Raw genomic sequence first — 21,547 nt, 5'->3', positions numbered from 1 at the left:
ACCATATTTTTCGGACTATAAGTCGCACTTTCTTTCATCCTTTGGTTGGGTTTACGACTTATACTCAGGTGTGACTGATATATCAAAATATATCATTTCACGTTTGTTATTTTCACACTGACAGCTGCTAGAGGGCACTGGTGCGATCTATACTCCAGAGTATAGTACAGAATTTATAGTCCGGAAAATACGGTAATCTGTTCTTCAGTACTGACATGTCCTAGATTACACCTGACGGATGTATTATGTCTTCCTTCCACTGAGTTATGAGCGTTGATGTCTACCAGAAGATTGTTCGGACTTTTGTCTTGTTGGTTTTTGTTTCATCAATAATAAAAGAACACACAACAGCTACGAAGAACAAACTATACAACAAGAGCCACAACTTAGGCCTCCGTTCATTCAGGCTCATGTGGGTTCCAAAAACAAAAACAAAAAATAAAACACAAAGTACACTGTAAATTACAAAGATATCGACTACTGCAAATACTGTATTTAACGTCCTCGTCCATTTTTACATGAAGTTGGGAGACAGATAGAAAAGAAGACTAGCATACCGTAAAAATATCATCTTCCCTTGTCGACCTCCACCTCACCATGACATGGTCCACCAGAACTGGTACCAAAGGCACTGGTACTTTTTTTGCACTTTTGAAGAGTTTTCAGTGTTCGTTCTGGTCCAACTTGTCTTTGTTTAGTCTTTTGTTTGTTTTTTTTTTAAGTGCAGATGTTCGGACTAGAAGTTCAGTTCAGTCACCTTTTCCAATTTCATTTGTATGAGAATAATCGTTAAAGGTCTAGCTGTTCTCGTTCCACTCCGGCATGAGGCTAACACTGTGCACGGCGTGGTACTGGTGCGGTGATAATGTGCGTGGGATACCGTGCGTGTAGAGGTACTCGTTTCCCTGTAGGCTGCCTGTCGGCGACTGGATCCCCGCTCCCGGGCTGCACTGTCGGCCCAGGCCCTGATGGCTCATTGGGTTCTGGTACATGGCTGCGTGATGGCCGTCACCCAGCTGTGGTGAGGCGTGGCCCCCCACCCCACCGAGTCTGGAGACCAGAGACCCTGAGGTGAAGTGAGCGGAGAAGTGCTGGTAGGGCAGCCTCTCCATTGGCTGCATGGCGGGGACGGAACAAGTCCCGTACGGGGACACGCCGGCCCAGGTGTTGCAGCTGATGTCCTCCAGGGTGGGAACCGACTCGGCGCCTTGTGGTGCGCTGGCGTACATGCAGGCTTGTCTCTGGTTGGTCTCAGTGCGGTAAGGCCCAGCGGTCAAACCGAGGCTCTGGGCATAAGGGACAGGACGGTAGTAATGGTCGTCCTCACTGGACGAACTCTCCAGGTAGGTTTTCTTGTAGCTGGGGTCACCGGAGTGACAGTCGTCCTCCACTGGGGGCAGAAGGTGAGCGGTGAAAGAAGAGTGTCATTCGAGCTCATAGTAATGTTGGGACACGGTTAAATAATTACACATTAATTGGAGGCTTCGTTATTAATTAATCCTGATTATTTGATTTGATCTAATTGGGATTTTTTAAATAATGACAATTATCTCGTCTTTTATCAGCATTGTTTTTCTGCAGCCTGTGCATCTTCTTTATGGCTGACAATATAACTATAAATATATTACTGCCACCTACTGGCCTGGTGTGAATGCCTTAGTGTTACTTAGTGTGTCTAGATTTTTTTTCCGTCTTGAAATGTGATTAATTACTTCATAGTAATGTATCTCTTAATGTACAGTAGTACTGGTTCCTACATAATCCAACAGGGGTCACCAAAAACACAGCATTGTTCCAGTGTAGACTGAGCTGGTTTTGATAACTGGGTTACAGTGGGATATAATGTCAGTTTGTTGTTGACGGATTTAGGTCACGGTTTGGTTCAACCTGGATTTAGTCCTGCAACCCCATTGGCTGTGATGCAGCGCGGTGTTATTCCTGAGTCCGAGTCATCACCATGACAACAGAATCAGTATTTTATTTAGCGGTTAAAACGCCGGGTAAAGTGGTCGTAGATTCACACTCACGGTCACGGACGACGGCGTCTCTTACCTTTCCTCTTGATGCAGTGATAATCCTGAGCGTGCTCATGGGGTACTGGGTAGGAGCCCGACTGGGGCAGCATGTCCTGTGAGGTACTGCTGACCCCATTCTCACACTGAGGGTACTGGGGGGTCAGAGTGCTCTGGGTGCCCAGGCCCTGCACCTCCCCACTGAACGGACTCTGGCTGGAGCCCACCCTCTGTCTCACTGTGCTGCGCGGCACTACTGGATACTCCTTGGTACTGCAGGCGGACGGACATGGAAACAAGCATGTGGATCAGTGGGTCTGCATTTGATGTTTGTTTAGCAATTAGCACAGCAGCATAAGGACGACGTTCACACACACGTTTCTCAGCAGCCAATCAATGTGCAGTGCAGCTCAGGCTGAGGAAAAATAAAGATAATATTTCCAAGCAAATCCCACGATCTGAAGGTAAACGTTGTTATAATATGCACCGTTTTTGACAGTGTGTTATCGGAGCACATTGTCCTGAACTGCTTCATACTGTGACTCAGGTGTGTGTGTGTGTACAATCATTTCCTCTCAGAATACCATACTTTTAGGCCGCTGATACGAGTTTGTTTTCACATTTTAAATCCAGCCACAGTGATGATACTTTTTATTATTATTACTTTTCATGACCCAAGAATGACTCATGCATATTCAGAACACACACACACACACACACTCTCACGATCCTCCCATAGATCATTTTGCAACTTTCAGGTCTTTGATTTCAGCTGGGTCAAACAGTGATCTGGTTTCGCTGTAGGCCTCCCTGCTTCACTGTAACTGCAGTTGGCAGGAGCTGTGAGGAGTGATGGTGTGGTCTGGACTCTCACCAACCTCTGTATATTTGAGTGGTGTCGTAGGTAAAACTCTCTCCAGTTAGAGTGTCATATTATCTCACGGCACGCACCTACTTGAAGAAACTGAACGTGTCGGTTTGAAACTGTAACAAAGTCAGAAAACCTCGGAATTTGAGGTCGAGCTTTGACAACGGTTCCTGAAATAAAGCTCAGGAACGTCGGAGTAGAAGTACAGATCTTTGAAAAATAAAGCTCAGGATCACAGGGACGTCGGAGTAGAAGTACAGATCTTTGACCTTCCACCAATCAGGTTGGAGATATTTAACCATTGTAAATAATAGTAGAATTTAGAACAATGTTAATGAAACTTCAATACTAGTATTTTCATTCATGTACTTGCTGATACGGAGTACCACAATTATAATTATTTGAACTTAAAGGCAGCGTTGTAAAGTTGGTCCAGCTCTGTGGGAAATGACATCACAGAGAGAACGCCGACCACTAAATTGTTTACTCTCTATTACATGTTCTACTCATTGACTAAAAACAGACTATTTCATTTTTTTGTACTAAATAAATAAACTGACGCTGTCATCACATAAATATAGATATATCAATTTACAACTAAGCAGAAAGTAATTTAATTTGACACAGTCATCTGAACAGAAAGTGAGCAGAGCTTTTACACCAATAATGCAATTACGCTGAATATAATTATATATGTACATATATGTATGTATATACTGTATATACAGTATGTATATATGTATATATATACAGTATATGTACATACATTTTTAATTATATACATATATGTATGTTTATACTGTATATGTATGTACATACATTTTTATATATACATACCTATACATATACATGCATATCTGCATACATGTACAAGTATCGACACTAAACAGTTGTTGTAGAATATTGGATCACTGGATTGTGTTGTACTCGGGAGTATTGTGATGTATGTGTATTTGGTTGGAGAGAGTATTTGAAAAGTTTTCTTTTTTTTCTGTCCAAATTGATTGATATTAAAGTTGTGTGTATTTTATTGGAGTCGTAGTAGAAAAGTATTTACAGGCTGTAGTACCAGTGGCTGCTGCTGGAACCAACCACAGACTTGGACCTGACTGTCATGTCAGGCACATGTTTCACCTTCTGTCGTTCCATAAGATGTTTTTTTTTTTAAGGCCTGGATCAAATATTTAATGTAGTATAACCAAATACTTTGTGTGGTTCACATGGGAGATGACAGAAGTTTAACACTTCATAAATAAACTGAGGTCGTTTTTTTTTTTTTTTAATTTCGAAAAGATACGTTTGACATGGGATTAGTCCGCGCTGTGTCTGCTCTGATTGACCAGAGGGGGTTGGCTGGGTGGGCTGCATGTTTAGAAACCAGATTTTATCCTTTGAAAAAGTGTTATGTACGTAGAATGGGCTCCATCGCTCATCTGGACCAAATCACAGAGGGGGAAGAGAGAGAGAGAGAGAGAGGAAGGGAGAAAAGAAAGAGAGAGAGAGAGAGAGGAAGGGAGAAAAGAAAGAGAGAGAGAGAGGGGGAGGGAGAAAGAAAGAGAGGGAGAGAGAGGGAGAGGGAGAAAGAAAGAGAAAAAAGAGAGGGAGGGAGAGAGAGAGAAAGGGAGAGAGAGAGGGAGGAAGAAAAGAAAGAGAGAAAAAAGAGAGAGGCAGAAAGAAAGAGAGGGAGAAAGAAAGAGAGGGAGAGAGAGGGAGAAAGAAAGAGAGGGAGAGAGAGAGGGAGAAAAGAAAGAGAAAAAAGAGAGAGAGGGAGAGAGAATGCGTTGTGATTTTTTTGAACACAATCAACAACATCATTACAGCACACACACACACAAAGCTGTGTTCAGAGTTCAGAGCTTCTTTCATTGGTGTTCTGACTTCAGACTGGTCCAAGACCAGGGTCTACACTGGACCAGGGTCTACACTGGACCAGGGTCTACACTGGACCAGGGTCTACACTGGACCAGGGTCTACACTGGACCAGGGTCTACACTGGACCAGGGTCTACACTGGACCAGGGTCTACACTGGACCAGGGTCTACACTGGACCAGGGTCTACACAGGATCAGGGTCTACCCTGACATCAGTGACACACACACACACATGGCATGGATCAGTTACCAGTTCTAATAGATCACTCTACTTTCGTCGTACCTTTGCATCCTGGACATCCTGTGCAGCTCCATGTCGTCACTTCCGCGAAAACCTTTAGCAAACGGGTTGTTCTCGATCTTCAGCTGGGTCCAGTTCTAATGGATCACTCTACTTTCGTCGTACCTTTGCATCCTGGACATCCTGTGCAGCTCCATGTCGTCACTTCCGCGAAAACCTTTAGCAAACGGGTTGTTCTCGATCTTCAGCTGGGTTATCTGCCGACAGAACACACACACACACACCTGTTTAAAGACTAACATCTCAATGATGAGCCGAAGATTCAGATTTGATTATTGTCTCCAGAAAATGCTTTAAGTAGAAATTAGAAAAAATAGTAAAAACAAAAAACATGCAAACCATTAATATAACCTGTGGTTGAAGAGAAACATGAAAATTACACAGAAATCCAGATGGTTTTTTTTTTTTCACATAAACAGTGACAACACCTAAGAGACCGAGACGTTCAAACTTTTACAGCCTCTGCTAAATGCAGTACTCTATGTCAAGGGTCCTCAACCCCTGGTCCGGGGACCGGTGATGGCAGTGGGACACAGTAAAAAAAAAAGTACTTCAGTTTTACTAATTTAAACTTCATCCCAAAAAGAATCCAGTCATATCCCTTTACTGTTTTCATTCAAAGATAATCTGTCAATGTTTCAGAACAACAGGTCAAAGGTCATTCAGACTCTGACACTGACAGAAGAAAATCTGAGAGAAAAAAAATGTATGTGATGGTGATGTAACAAGTCCAGCTTCAAATATTGATCTAAAATGGATGTGATGGTGATGAAACAAGTCCAGCTTCAAATATTGATCTAGAAAAGTCTGTCTCTTTGACAGAGACACGTGGGTTTCCCTCTGGTTTCAGGGGGAACTTGCCCTGATCCTAGTGTTGAGGGCAATTATCACCACATGTGGGCAACAACAGTGGCCATGATCAAACCCACGTCTGAGGTTCACTGTTCAGGACCTGCTGACAAAGACAGGAAGACAAACACTTACGTGTTTATCCTGGCTTCTCAACTACAAGAGAAAATTACAGTTTTTATAGAACACACACGTGTGTGTGTGTGTGTGTGTGTGTGTGTGTGTGATCTCCTGCCTCCTCTGGTCCAAAGTGGGTGAAAATAGACGGATTTATCAGCTATAAAACATATAATGTGAGTTCAACCCAGGCATCACTTCATTGTTTTTTTTTATTCCTCGTCCAAACTCTGCTCATTAAAATATCCTGAGGTCGACAGATATTTTCAGATTTTCACTGCACATAAACCTCCGAGTTGATGAGCTGTCGGGACAGGAAGTTCATTAAAAAAAAAAAAGAAAGAAAAACAGTTCCTGGTGAAAAGAGTTTTTAATTACGAGCTGCGGTGTTTTCATGAGCAGGTGAACTGCAGCACCGCACTCTCCTGCACACGCGCCAGGCTCTTGAACTCAACAGTTGTGTTCAAACGCCCACAAATCAGAAACGATGGCGGGTTTTTTTTGTTTTTTCTTCTTCTTCTGCGCAGCTACAATAATTAGCCCGGGTTTATGATCCCGGCCTCCAGTAACGTGTCCGAAAATAATGAACTCTTTCTCCAGACCGACGCTCATTTGTGCTTCCTGTTCCCAGAAGCGCAGCGGCCTGTGATTGGCTGAGGGGACATTATGAGCTTTCGCCCCCTTTTCTCTCCACCCCCCCCCCCCCCCAACACCAAACACGAAACCCTCCAAAATGACGTTAAACAGACGCTGTTTACACATAGATCTGCAAGTGTGTGTGTGTGTGTGTGTGTGTGTGTGTGTGTGTGTACTGAGTAAATACCGCTTTAATATCGGCTGCTTTTCCCCGTTACGTCAACTTACCTTGAACCTCCATTCGGTGTTTTTGAAAACCGTATTCGTTTTAAAGACATCGATGTCATTAAAATATAAATGTACTCGATATCACATTGGTCAAAGTCAGTTATTTCTGTCCCTTTAACGATATTTATTATCATTATTTTAATAAACTACTGTTTAGTCATCTCAAAGATAAACATGGAGTAGTATCTCCGGAATATTTCGCGATATTTTACTCACGATTGTAATCTAAAATTCGATATTTTCACAATATTCAATAATTGAATAAAAAAATATTCATTACTTTTTAGAGCCAGGTTTGATTAATTGTATTGAATGAAATAATTAAAAAAACAGACAAGGAAATGTGAAACACTGATAGTTAAACTTCTGATGACTTGAAAAAGAGAGTGAATGTAAGAAAACCACATTTTCAGAAATGTACATTTTCACCGTAAAATTGCTGTTGGAAATCAAATGTCCCTGTAAGTCACACATTATTATTGCTATTATTTTTATTTTTATAGTGATTTTTAGGGAAGCTTTCAAGTAAATATATCTGTATAATAAAAACACATTCATAAATGGTAGAAGAATACGCAGTGTAACGTGATTATTCCCATTTATCGTGTAAAAAGATATGATATATATTTTATGTTAAACCCGTTTATATTTTAATATATTTCGTGCAAAGAACCGACGCAGCAAACTGTAGATTTTTTTTAATAATTGAACTTGTCTTTAATATCAGTAAACACAAACCCAGCTTTTAACTAGATCATCTCAACGAATGAGTCAAATAAATCGCAATAAATAACTTTATTCAGAGTTAAAGAAAAAGAGATATATTTAAAGAAATATTTAAATAATTTCCTGATAAACATTTTAGTTGCTTGCGTAAGGTAAAATGATTTTTATTTTCGTTTTTCTAGGCTCGCTATAACTTTAATTTGTCCTGTTATTATTATTATTATTATTATTATCTTGTAATGTTTTCCGCATCTCAATCATATAACGACAAATCCTTTATAAAAGTTCCAGAAAAGTTTTCATCTTTACAGTTCAACACACACACACACACACACACAGAGAGAGAGACAGTGCAGCGGAGTTTGAGAGTTTAAAGAGGAGGCTCCCGGTCCGGGGTTTTACCTTGTGGTTCTGGTAGGACGTGACAGCGATGAAGGCGGTCTCCGTGAAGACGTGGGTACAGAAGGCCGTGTTCTTGGAGCCGAAGCCGTTGTTTTCATCCGCCTTCACGATGTGGATCCGAGGCTGGTACTTGTGCATGGAATTCAAGATGATCTGAAGAGAATGGAAAGAAAAGTAGAGACGATGTTTAGACCGAAGAAAGTCCTCAAACAAACAAACAAACAAACATGTTGTTGTTGTTGTTTTGAGCTCTTGCTAATATTCTACAGTGTTAACTTTTTAACTTTCAGAAATTCAAATTATAATAAAATATGGTGAAGAATTACATTAGAAATATGTTGTATTTCGATGTAAAGAAAATAAATTTGTGAAAATTCTGTCTTTACTTATAAGAGTTTAGTGAGTATTTTTTATCACCTTAAACGTTAAAGTGAACAGTTTGTAAAACTTTACTCAATAACAAAACCGGGATAGAAAAAAAACAACACCTGACGTCAGACCTGACGTCACATCACCCACTGACTGAAGTAAATGTAATTGTTTTTGTAACTTTGTGTAAAATGTCAGTTTCAGGCAAAAAAAGTAACATTTATATATATGTATATATGTATATATATATGTGTGTGTATGTGTGTGTACATTTCAAACCCAACAAATCAATGGTGCAAAGACAATACACGTATTATATTACAATAATAAATTATTTCTCAAGATCTGGGATCATTTGCATGACAGGCAGGACATATATAAAATAATTATGCATATATAAATATATGTATATATTCATATATATTATATATGTCTATATAGACAGATGGATAGATGATAAATACATGTAGATATAATCTGGTCTCCTTCCCGGTTGCCTCAGACTAATCTAATCTGTGCTAAGTGATGACTCCTGCCTGTGGCGACGCGGAGACTCGTCCCGTCCCGTCCACACAGATGAACTTGAGCCTGAGCTTCTCCTCTCGGAGCCTCTCATCCGTGGGTCTGGGGTCTAGTCGTTCTGACAGCACAGGTCACTGTTGTCAACCACGGGGGGAAACGTGTGTTTTCTTACATTTTTTTGACCAGACTCACTGTTCAACAAAGCTGCTCCTCTCCTCTTCTCCTTCTCTCTCTGACTCCCCCCTCTCTCCCTCCCTCCTCAGAAATCTTTCTTTTCCTCTTATCACTTATCACAGTGTTTGTTTTCAGCCTGAGAAGAGACACAAGGAATCCCCCAGACCCATTACCTATAACCCTGAAGGCCCACAGTGGACCTGAGTGGACCACGGTCCATACAGACCATTTAAAAGACATTCGTTATTCGTTTACGTTCGACTTCATCGACTCTCGTGTTGCTAAAACCCTGGTCCACCTGCCTGTCCAGGCTCTGTGTCAATCCAAGATGAATTGAACAGGAAATCCCTGACCGTGTGGAGCAAAGGTCACTGTATTAATCGTATCAGAAAAAAAATCATTTCCAAGCTCTGGGTCAGGGACCCACAAATGGATCAAACAGGAGTTTTTAAATGAGTCTGTTAAATATTTCCCCAAACTTTAACTGTGACAAAAAAAAACCAAAAAAATAAATAAAGTGAAGTTTAGCTTTAAACCCATACAGTATGTGTTCAAACTCATCTAACTGAATATTAACAAATAACAACTGCGATGACCCCCTCACCTCCCGGGTAATTCTTTTTAGTTTAATTTCTTTTGACTGTCCAGAGCTTTTATATTTTGACTATCTTTAGCCTTGTTTTTAAAAAAATCAAATATTGCTACATTTTGGCTAAGCTTTAGCTCTATATCCTTTGGGTAAATATAGTCGTCCAATGGCTAAATGTACCTGTTGAAAAATGTTTCAGGACTAATTTCTTTCTGTCCATCTTCTGTCATCGTAGCTATGGTGTTTAAATTCAAACTTTTTCGGATTTACTTCTAATTTTCTTCTAATTTAATCTTTAGACCACATTGAATTGATCAAATCCATAAGGACTGGGATGCATTTATGTGAACCATGTGACCATGTAGTGCGGAGACCTTGATCATCAAACATTCTTCTGTGCGTTCAGCCCGTCTCTGCTGACTCTGGTTCAGCATTGTTGTCCAAACCACAACAACAACAAGTGCCGGGAATAACAAATGTTCATTCCCAGAAGCGTCCGATCTGCGACTCGGCCGAAGTTGCGTGGAAATTTTTGAGAGAACATTTTTCACAGCACCCATGGTCCAGTGACTGTGGGTTCCCAAAGTCTAGTATGTGTGTGTGGTTATAGTAGAGGGCTCTGGGGGCAGTGGTGCAGACTCAGACCACCCACTGGGCCCCCCCCCCCCCCCCCTCAGCACACGCCTGGTCTCCTGCCTGTGTCTCTGTATCTTTGGACCCCCTGCCCATCTCCCCCCCTCCCTCCCTCCCTCTCTCCCAGCCTCTGGATGATAGTGTTTAATGATAGTGAGGGATCACTCGGGGTCTCCTTCTGCTGCCCTCCGCTTTCAACTTCTCCCACATCAGAGAGTTTTCCCGAGCCTTGGGATTAGCGGGCTTTGTACACCATCATCTATTGCTCATCACACACTGCCAGTTGAATATAAACAGTGCGATCCTCACACTCCACCCTCCTGATCCAAACATGTGTGGGAAGAGAGGGAGACGAGCGCAGGAGCAGATGAAGGAGCAGGGGGAGGTGGGAGATGAATAACAGCCAGGGATATTTTTCCAGAGAGGAGACGCAGATCAAAGCAGAAACCTGAGACAATAACTGATCAACACCAACAATGAACTGTGTTGTTGACGGAAAACAGTTTCATTAAATCATAAATTCTAATGTTGCTAAATATACTTTAAATATATATGTATATATGTACATATATGGAAATACATTCTAGGCTAGGCAAACTTTTTGCTCTGTACGGACAAAATGTATTTAGCTAATGATTTCTGACAATCTTTAAGTTGTTCAGGTTTTACTTTCTTTAACTTTAAGCTGTCATCTCAGCTAACCTTTAGCTCTGTCTCTGTTGAACCTTACGTAAATATACTTTTTTAAAATTTGAACACATTTTTATGCAACAACTAGCGTTTAGCTTTGCTATTGCTAATGTTTTTACCATTCCTGGGCTAACTTTTAGTTATATTTTGCCTGGTATTTAGCTATTGTCATTGAACTCCAAACTAGCTATTATCCTCAGACTATTCCACTGTTGGAAGGTAAACATTTGCACAAGCTAAAAACACCAGTGTGTAAAAATAGTCCTCGTGTGGACGATATAATGTTTGTTTATACTGGAGCTTAAACTTGTTTAAACTTGACATTTTTTTTGCCTTTTAATATAAATGACTCAGCAGGATTTCTTTTCTCCACTCGCTGCTGTACTTGAACACTGTAGCCCAAACTTTGGGTCAGGGGCCGGACATGGCACGTTAGGATTTTTAATCCATCGTACTTGTCCAAATTATCATTAAACCATATTTCCCCCCTTCGCTCCTCCTGTCAGATTTAAGAACCCATTGAGGCCCACAGTTTGCCCAGCCCTGCCCTGGCCTCGTTTCCTCTCAGCCTCGGTCAGTGTGCCGAGCTGAGACCCCGCTCCTGTGTCCAATCACCAGACATTTGTGCAGAAACAGCGTCTGTTTCAGGGTCCAGTCCTGAGCCGTTCCAATCCACTACATCAGCAATTTGTTTTCTTCCTATGTCTCACTCCTTGTATAATTATAAATCATCCCAGAGTTATTTCCACCAGCTGGACCAACAAGCTGAAGCACAGGGTGGATTTCTGGCCAGCCTCCAGCTTTTCATTTATGAATCCCATGCTGCTCCCTCTCCCAGCACGAAAGAGTGCGAGCCAGGAACTAATGCAACCAATCACGACTCACGAGTGCCTTTTAGCCCAAGAGCTATAGGCGCTGCTAACAGTCTGAAAACACTGAAGTGTTTGCAGTAGTGAATGTGTTTGTGGTCGGTTCTTACGGGAAGACGGGGCATTTTTTTAGACTCAGACTCAACTTTATGGAGTGTCACACAAGCGTTAGCACTAAAGCAATATCAGGATGTGGAGTTAGCTGCAGCTCAGGGTCAATGGTTTTGAAATTGTCTTTGAGCCCAGTTTAGAACTGTTCCTTACAGGCTTCCATGACTAACACACCACCGGCCCTTGTTTGTTACCACAGTGTCATGAATGTGTTCATTAAAGGACTACAGTTTAGATAAATGTTAGCTTGACTTTAGCCACAAAGAACTTTATAAATTTAATTCAAGGATAAAAAGCTAAAAGGTAGCTGTTAGAAGTTACCAACTGGACCGATGTGCTGGTCCACAGATGATACTAGTGAGAAAATAGTAGTTTTTAAAATATTAAAGCTGTCAGCTTTTATTATATTAAATTTAAAATGAATTTGGCCGATTTATTTATTGCAGCAAAAAATATGTAAAACTTTTGCAAAACCAGGTCCACACAATAGCGAAAGTTAGACCAAAATACAACAAAGAAGCTTCAAAAAATCTAAATAATTTGCCAAGACTTATGAAACTGTAAGTATTTTAGAAAAGCAAGAAATGTAGTCAAATAACTTTACGTTAATATTAAGGTTCCTATACGAAAAACTTTACTATAATACTATATTTTATAATACTATATATATTATCTTTTTCCCCAAACTTTCATTTGAAGTTTTCTTCCGTGTGTTTTCTCTTTAATAAGCTCATAGTCTGATTATTTTATTCACAGTGATATAAACCAGCGGATAATGGACCTGTTCTGATGATGAACTAAGAGTTGTTTGTTGTCTGGAAACAACAACCACTGTGCTTTGATTTGATTGGTTAAAGTTGTGGAATCAACTCTCCATCTCGGGTTTGTAGCTAAGAATATATTTTTGAGGAAGTACAAATACATAAATGAGTAAACCTTCAGGTATTACAGTTATTGCATTTTTGTTTTGCTAAAAAAATATCGGGAATTTTAATAAACAATGTCAACGCAACTGGTTTTGTTTGGATCTTGATAATGTTGATTAAAAAACATTTTGATTTTTGTTGCAGTAAAGTTCAGACTGTTACAACATATTTAACTCTGGCTGTAACTCCTCATTGATTAATTCCACTCAAACTAAAGTGAAACAGAATCAGAAGCTGAATTTGAATTAGTTCCTTGTTATGATAATCTAAGAATTCCACTCTGACTCTGTGACACTTTGACTGACTCCCACTTACAATTAATATATACAATACTGTACTTTAGAAAATATTTATAAAAATACTCATGAAAATATTTATGAAAATACTAAATATTTTTATGGTAAATAATGTCTACATTTAACACCAAAAACGTCACACAAAAAAAGTATCTATTTTTTTTTTTGGTTCTATCTTCTGATTGGCAGCTTACTGTGAACCTCAGGGCCTTCAGTAGCTGAACTCCCAGAGCCCGGACTACTGACTTCTCTGGACCGTGTCGGTCCGTCATTACAGGCCCAGAGTGACGTCAGAAACGTGGCTGCAACAGAACAGAGTGACAGGCAGAGCGGCCCAGGCACCTACGTGTCCGAACGGGTCCAGGTGGTTGTTGGTGAGTTTGAGCTTCTGGAAGGAGACCAGCTGCCGCATCCAGTGGGCCCCGGTGGCCGGAGAGTCCGGGTGGACGTACAGTCTGCCGGGCATGGCGGGCTCGGCCTTACCGGTCACAGACCTGGGTCACACACACACATATACACACACACACACACATGGTCATATATTGTCGGTTTTTTTTTTACCTGATTTTTAACCTATTGATTATCGTTTTATTATTGGAACTTAATTATTATTAAATAGTATACGATTGAACACAATTCACTGCAGAATGTTTGAAAAATTAACCGAACAAAAACTTAAAATGTTTCAGATTTTCAAATGAATTATTTCGCGTAGTCGGATTTAAAGCTTTCATTTAACTTTTTTAATCGATAAAATCATTTCCATTGATTTTTATTTTGTAGTTATTGGTTTTAATAGTTAATAACAACAACATAATTTAATTTATATTAAAAATCCGCAGTAATACTTTATATATTATTATGTATTTAATCATGTATTTATTGTTTTTTTTTTAATCCTTTCATCTGTTGAACAGATCGGTCTGAGTGTTGACCTCCCGTCACGTGGTCGGTCAGCGGTCAGTGCTATCGGCAGGTCATTATCCTCTTTAATTATTTCCCCTCTTTGGAAGTCACTGACCCAAACAAAGTCAGAGGAATCTTTTGTTCCTTTAATAATATCTCAGATTTTTTTTAATTCTCTGTAATTAATTTATAATTGTAATGAATTTATGACCAATTTTAATCTTTTTCTAAATGATTCCTGTCACTTTTTAAGTTATTTTTAACCTCACTAGTTCATATCATTCCATTATTTTTCCGGTTTTCTTTTCTTTTGGTTCACTTTTCTTTACCGACATCATTAGACTTTGTGGTGAGAGGACAGTCAGAAAAACCACACTCTTAAATTGACAATCACACACACACACACACACACATACAATATTGTTCATCGCTGTACGACCTACCATTTGTTATCCGCGAATTTGTATCGATGATCGTCAGCAGGTACCACGTCCATCAACAGGATGTACTTGGTTTTCGGGTTGAGTCCCGTCACCTTCACTTTGAAGCTGGGGAACATTCGCCTGTGAAGGAAAAAAAAACCCATGTTTTTATTTTTAAATATATTTCACATGTTCGAATATAAACAAAGGAACAGACAGTGAATCGACTGTTGTTAATGTCCTTAGATTAAACTACAAAGTTTTGACGAACTATTTCGACCAGTTCAGTCAGACGTTGTACTATCGCGCAGAATAAAAAGTTTTATTAGGACTAAAAAAATATATATATTTCTACAATATCTACAGTAGAACAGACTAGAATAGAGTCATTTGTTCGAAATTATTTGAAAAATGATAAATAAAATAAATAGATTTTAAAAAAGTGGAAAAAGACGAGAAAAACAACAACAATAATAGAATATGAATCTGACTTTTTTGGTAGATTTTTTTAGGCTTTTCTCGGATATATTTTTTCATTCGACATTTCTTCTGGTTAATTTTCATTTTGTCAGGTTCTGGCTCACATTGACAGTAGTGAGGTATTTTTCTATCTAATCTAATCTTTGTGTTATTTTTGGCTAACATTTGTGGCGGTTCAAGGATGAGGGATAATGTTTCAGTCCTGGTTGTTTTTGGTCTAATTGTAGTCGTTCCTACAGAACAGAGTTTTTGTTTGTTGCAGTAAAGATGAGAAACAGTGCAGAGCTGTGTGCTGCTGCTCACTGTAGATCAAACTGAAGTGTCAGAACGGACCGTGTTCTTATCCTGTCCAGTCGGTTAGTCTTTGGTCGTTTAGCGGCCTCAGCAGTCACCGCACAGACGGTCGGTTAACTGCTGTTATTAACGACTCAGGCCGTGGATGAATGGACGCAGTTTAAGGGCAAATGTTGCAGTTGCGACACAAACCAAGCGGCAGGCGTGAAAGACTCAACAGTACACACTAGTACACGTTAGTACACACTAGTACACGTAGTAGTACACACAGATGTGGCAGATCTACCGGCCTGGATGTCACGATAATGATGGAAATAAGTAAAGATTATTTTAAACTTTATTTCTTTATTTTATGCATGTATACTATTAATGTTTACTGTACTATTAAGTCCGGAATCGATCCCACAACCCTCCGCCTACTGCTAAATCACAGCTAACCGCAAACTCACAAGTATATATTTTTACATTTTTATTTTCAGTTTAAGCCGGAATTCTAACGAAATTCACTCTCAGGCATTTTATTTCTGGAAGTTTCTAGACTTTATCCTCACGATATATTTATCGTACAGTATTACCACAAAGAAACGAAAGTCATTTCAGGGACGTACGGTGACAAATAGAACGGAATAAAAGAAGACAACAATGATGAAGGAATGAGAGAAAAGAAAGAAGGAATTGAATAAAGAGACTAATAAGGAGACATCAGCTCAACAACCAAACATGTGAGTTAATAAAAAGTAAATAGTAAAAAATTGCCTTTAGAAGTTTTTGCTCGTATTGATTCGAGATTGAAAGACTTTCGAGCACATTCGCATTTTAATAGAAATGTTAAAACACAGTACAACTTCTCTTTAAAAAAAACACAAAAATATCTATAAATGAGTGAAATATTTATTACATTTATGCGCTTTGACTACTCCAACAAATCACATAAAACACGTGTCTAAACACACTTTAATAAGGAGTCAACAGCTACACATATTTATCGGAGTAATCCGTTTCTTCAGGTGTTGTTTTTAATTAAATCGAATTTAGTTTATCGTTGTTTTATTATACACAAAATAAAGCTCATGACCTACAGTCAGCTCTTAACATGCGCCACAAGCTACAGATGCAGTGGCTGCAAAAAAAAAAAAAAAAAAAAAAAACTGCTGTGAAAATGACTTTGATTTCGACACATTTTCACTAGAGAAGACGAATTTGGATTAAATTTGAACAAAGTTCAAAGTTTTGTTTGGCAGAGATCTCTCCTGCTCTCATTATATTTCTGGGACAGAATATTTGCAGGGCAGATGTCCAAAGACAGACACCACCCAAGACTTGTTGCATATTTTAAAATAGTTCTGTCTGTGTCTGTGAAGAATTTATACCTGAGGACAAACGGAATATTTATCAATTTGTGACTAATAAATATTCAGTAATTCATATACAGTATGTGCACAATCAAAAATACTGCATGTATTGGTGAGAGTCTTAGTACAAGACAAGTACTTGATTATAGTTGGCATTATTTAACAGTACACTGTTAAAGGTGACATTTTAAAATGATTAATAATGTATTTCACCCCCCCCCTCCGCACCCCCTCCCTCGGGGGTCTGTCTTTGCTCATGGAGTATAGCATTTCTAATATGGGGCCACCCACACAAAAATGTTCACTAAGGCATCCACCAGATGGTGTGTGTTTTCTCTGCTGCTCCCCACAGTCTCTGTGTTTTCAAATTTATGTAAAAAAACAAAAAAAACCCAAACATAAAACATAAAACATAACAGAACCCAGGATCAGAAATGAATAGTCTGTGGTGACGTGCCCTCAGAAACTGAAAGTTGCCCTGAAATTGTCATTGCGGGTGGTTTTGATGTCTGTCTTTGAAATGAGTGGATAACAGGCACACGGCCCAGAAAACTCCAAAATATTTTAGAGAGTTTTTTTTATATTCAAAAGCTGTGGTAACTACAAAGTCAAAAGTGAAAAATAAAAACTAACTTACTAACTAAACTAACTCATGGTGAGTGGACCGAGCTTATAAAGTCTGATGGACACATAAAGGGCCTCACACCACAAGTTGTGTCCTGTACCTCTACAGTAGTGACCACGAGGCTGTCAGGACAGCGGCATGTCCGGAATCAAACCCACAACCCTCAGCTTTCAAGACAACAGTACTAGCCAAAAACAAACAAACGGAAAGAACTAAGTTATTAACTCCAGTCCAATGACTTCTATCCGCTTTGTTATGGTCTTTAATCTCAAGTAATTTCTAAATGTCATTATTTAAAGATTTTACTACCAGAAAAAAAGAAACGAGGAAAATGTGAATGAAAAAGAAAAACATTGGAAAACGAATAAAACGTGTATCAGTAGATGTCTGTCTGTCAACTGAAATAATTTATAATTAAGTATTTTTAGTTTGTACTGATTCTTCCATTGAGAGACTTTTGACTTGGTAAATAAGACAAAAGATGTTAAAAACATCGTAAAACTTTTTTTTTAAGTTAATACCCCAGATCCCCCAGACTAATAAAAAATAATAAATTATTACCACACTCTGTAGCTACTCATTGATTTTAATGATTAAATCCTCGGTTATATTGCACCAAAAAGACATTAAACAAGACAAAAAAAGTAGTTTCACCAGTCTGTGATATTCTAAATAGAAAAACAGTGTCGTAACACTGTAACAACAACAACAACAACAACAACAATAATAATAATAACGGTCGTTATACAACCTTCCCGCCTTCGTGATGATCATTTCCGTGCCCACTTCATAGAACTTCACCCACAGTTCTCTCTCGTGCAGGTAAACCTTAATTCCTTCCATTCCCTTCAAAATAAAACACCACAGTGGAGTTCAGGCAGAGCTTTTAAAGAAGCTGGATAAAAAAAACAAAAACAAAACGAAAACATTCCTATGTCTTTAACAGACTGACGAGTTTAGCTCTGTGTTCAAGGTGAAGTAAAACGGCAGAGAATGGTCTCGAAGACGAACGACACGACGTAAAACAAAAATCAATGTCGTAAAACATGAGAAAAACGTTATCAATTTACATATATAAACAATACTTTATTGTATATTTTGATTGTATTTTATGTCACATTGTATTCTAAACACTTAGTCACAATTTTGTAACACACATTTTAATACATTTACCGGTGTGTTTGCGCGCGTGCGCGTGTGTTTCATACATTTATTTATCCTTTGACTGTACACATTCAATATAGCTATATATATATATATACATATATGTGTTTGTATATACAGTATATACTATATACATGTGTGTATGTAACTGTACTGTTTTTACGTTTACACTTTACTCATTTATGATTATATATATTTTTGTATTTTGAAAATACTTTTGTGTCAAACAACATCAGTTCATTTTGGAGGTGGGGGCTGCTCCGTGTTATATCCAGACTTAACTTTTTCTTTGACTGTTTTTAAAGCTACACCGGAAACAAAGACTGAGTTTTTAATTGAATTCGAATTGAAACAAATCGTAGAAAGTGAAAAAACACACTGACGTGTTGTTTTCTGTCCTCTGTAAGTCAGAGACAAGTGTGTGTTGTCGGTGTGTGTGTGTGTGTGTGTGTGTGTATCCAGTCACACTGACCTGCTGGATGAACGTCGTCTGTGAAGACGGGGATTTGCTCGTGGTTCCGCTCGGTTTCTCGGCTTTACTCTCAGCCTGCACTTCTCTGGACTCAGAGCCGGCAGCGGGAGAGTTTTCGAGGCTAAACGTTTCCTCTTGGTCCGCCATGACCAGGGTCTCCAGAAACTACCGTCCCTGACTGGAGGAGCCAGATAGAGACTGTGAGTCAGTGTGTGTGTGTGTGTCTGTGTGTGTTTTGAATTAATAATTATTTTAACTATATATTTAAACACATCACCGATGTAGATGATTCTGTCACTGTAATAATTTTCCTACATTTAAATAATAATCTGGGTTAAAAACAGACTGGGTTAAAAAATCAACAAACATGTCAGAGTGAGTTTTTAATTTACATTAATTTACATCCACATATATGTCCATTTAAATTCCACTCATATGTTTCATTATACATGTCTCTAATGTGAATTTCGTATAATAATATAATATAATATAATATACAGTGCAGGAGATGTTCTCCTAATGTTCCTTGACAATAAAATTCCCTTTTCTTCCCGTCTATTCCAATCGATTCTATTTTCGTGTACTAAATAACGTGTGTTGTTAACCAATCAAATCTGTGCATCATTGCAGCCATGAAGTCTTGATAATTTATTTATTACAAAGACTCGTTGGTCAACATTCTATTCTATTCTATTCTATTCTTCATGTGTTTCATCCCAAATATATCGTCTCACAAAGACACTGAAAATAATCTCAGAAAGTCAACAACAACTGACTCCACTTTTCATGGACTGATGTTTCAAACGGCCTGAAACTTTCACCGGTCAACGTTCAAATATAAACAGTGAAGGAAATACTGTTAGACCACAGTATTATAATCGTTTTTGTGACGTTTTTTTTATTATCTTGGATTTGGCATCGAATCGGATGATAGATAAAGTTCACTGTATTTGTATTTATTGTTGTGGATGTCACATTGTTTAAATTATTGTTTGTAATTGGAACGTCGTCACCCTGTTTTCTGGCCCACATTTCATCTTCAGTAACAGTTTAACAGACTCAAAACACGCCTACAATAACTTTAAAATATCAGTAATACATACATACATACATATAAATGTATATGTATCTATACATATATACACATATATTTATGTGTATATATATAAATATATGATATATAAATATATATTATATAAATGTATTTATACATATATGCATATGTATCTATACGTATATACATATATGTGTATATATTTTTATATATAAATATATAATATATAAATATATACATGTATGTATGTATGTATGTATGTATGTATGTATGTATGTATGTATGTATGTATGTATGTATGTATGTATGTATATGTCCTATGGTTCCTACAGGAAAATACCTCTTTTGTTAAAAGTACTCTGTTGCTCGTGTTCTCACGCAGGACAAAAACACCGGCCTTTGTGTTTATCAGATTACAACTTAGTGATAAATATCCATAACTGAAAAACAAATACTCGGATCTGTGTAACACTACATCTGTACTAACTGTTACGGCACTACTACTACAGACGGTGCCGTTTTCTGCCCAGAGCGGCGCGTCTTCCAACCTCCACCGCGATCTAAACCGTTACTTCCAACAATGACCGTCCGGGTCAGAGCGGGATCTCCTTACCTCAACAACCTGAACCTGGACACGGACACGACCAGAACCACAGTGTGAACCGCCTTCACTGATTAATTCTCAGACCCTCAAAATCAGATAATCCTGGAGGTTCGGGCCGATGAAGCTGCAGCGGTTAGAGAGAGAGAGAGAGAGAGAGAGAGCTCCAAGAATCCTGCTCCGCTGCTCCCCCTCCACCTCCTCTTTGACTCCTCTCACTGTTAGTCCAGAACAGGCAGAACAAACCGAGCACAGAACGGAGCGGAGAGCCTGAAGAAGCTCGGTGACAGCTCCACGGAGGCTCGGTGCCTTATTTCACCACCGAGCAGGGTTTTTGTGGGCAGTTCCAGTCGATAGTACGGAGCAGTAAAGCTGCAGGAGACTCCCGGAGGAGCAGGTCTGTCACCTCCTTCTTTATCCCCTCCCCTCTCTTTTCTCTCACTCCCTCTCCTTCTCTTTGCCTTGTCAAAACCACGTCTCTCACGCACGCGCCCTCCTCCTCGAAGCCCACTCTACTCATCAATGACCGAACCGTGCGAAGCGGAAGCGAAACCCAGCGTTGTACGTGGATTTGGAGGAGGAGGAGGCGGCGGTGTTTGTGGTGGTGGGAGACAGTGTAGAACCAGAACTGGCTGGCTTTATCCCAGATAATGTGTTCTTCCAGGTCTCCACCCCAGCTCTGGTCTTTTTTTAACTTTTTTTTTTACCTTAAGCGCATTTGATTTCCAACCATCTCGTGCGTAATTACGCGCGCAATTAGGAGCGTGCGCTCATTTTGAAAATCACTGCTTCCGGTCAATAAAGAGAGATCATTACGCGCTGGTTCATTTGAACAATGTATCATTGTTTCTTAAAATATAAAGAAAAAGTTAACCGAATAATCGTTCACGTCTCTCCAGCTGTTTTAACTCGTGCCAAATCGACCAACTTTGACCGAAACTGTCTTTACTGTGGCCCAGACACTGGGGTCTCTAATGTCGGCCACGTA

The 21,547-nt window shown here is 39.1% G+C and overlaps 1 protein-coding gene across 1 annotated transcript; it reads right to left on the bottom strand.

Moving 5' to 3' along the window:
* Nucleotides 1-279: 279 nt before the first annotated feature.
* On the bottom strand, nt 280-21,333 carry tbx5a (T-box transcription factor 5a). Its single transcript, XM_008325919.3, has 9 exons — nt 20,572-21,333; nt 18,905-19,082; nt 18,020-18,114; nt 14,539-14,658; nt 13,536-13,683; nt 8,011-8,163; nt 5,158-5,249; nt 2,053-2,285; nt 280-1,390 (listed from the first exon to the last, which is right to left on the bottom strand). Exons 2-9 carry the CDS (start codon nt 19,049-19,051, stop codon nt 798-800), a joined length of 1,581 nt encoding a protein of 526 aa, XP_008324141.2. The 5' UTR covers nt 19,052-19,082; nt 20,572-21,333; the 3' UTR covers nt 280-797.
* Between the last annotated feature and the right edge of the window lie 214 nt (nt 21,334-21,547).

The sequence above is a fragment of the Cynoglossus semilaevis genome, chromosome 14, assembly GCF_000523025.1.
Source record: "Cynoglossus semilaevis isolate Cse_v1.0 chromosome 14, Cse_v1.0, whole genome shotgun sequence".
Lineage (NCBI taxonomy): Eukaryota > Metazoa > Chordata > Actinopteri > Pleuronectiformes > Cynoglossidae > Cynoglossus > Cynoglossus semilaevis.
The sequence above is the reverse complement of the archived record's forward strand: the minus strand, read 5'-3'. Positions and strand labels throughout refer to the sequence as shown.

What these genes read in the sequence shown, in the direction of transcription:
- tbx5a (XM_008325919.3), bottom strand. Translation starts at nt 19,051, where the DNA reads ATGGCGGACCAAGAGGAAACGTTTAGCCTCGAAAACTCTCCCGCTGCC. An exon ending in AGGATGTCCAGGATGCAAAG is followed by an intron (nt 2,286 to 5,157) that starts GTACGACGAAAG and finishes GTCCGCCTGCAG; the next exon opens with TACCAAGGAGTATCCAGTAG. An exon ending in TCACTGCATCAAGAGGAAAG is followed by an intron (nt 1,391 to 2,052) that starts GTAAGAGACGCC and finishes TTCTGCCCCCAG; the next exon opens with TGGAGGACGACTGTCACTCC.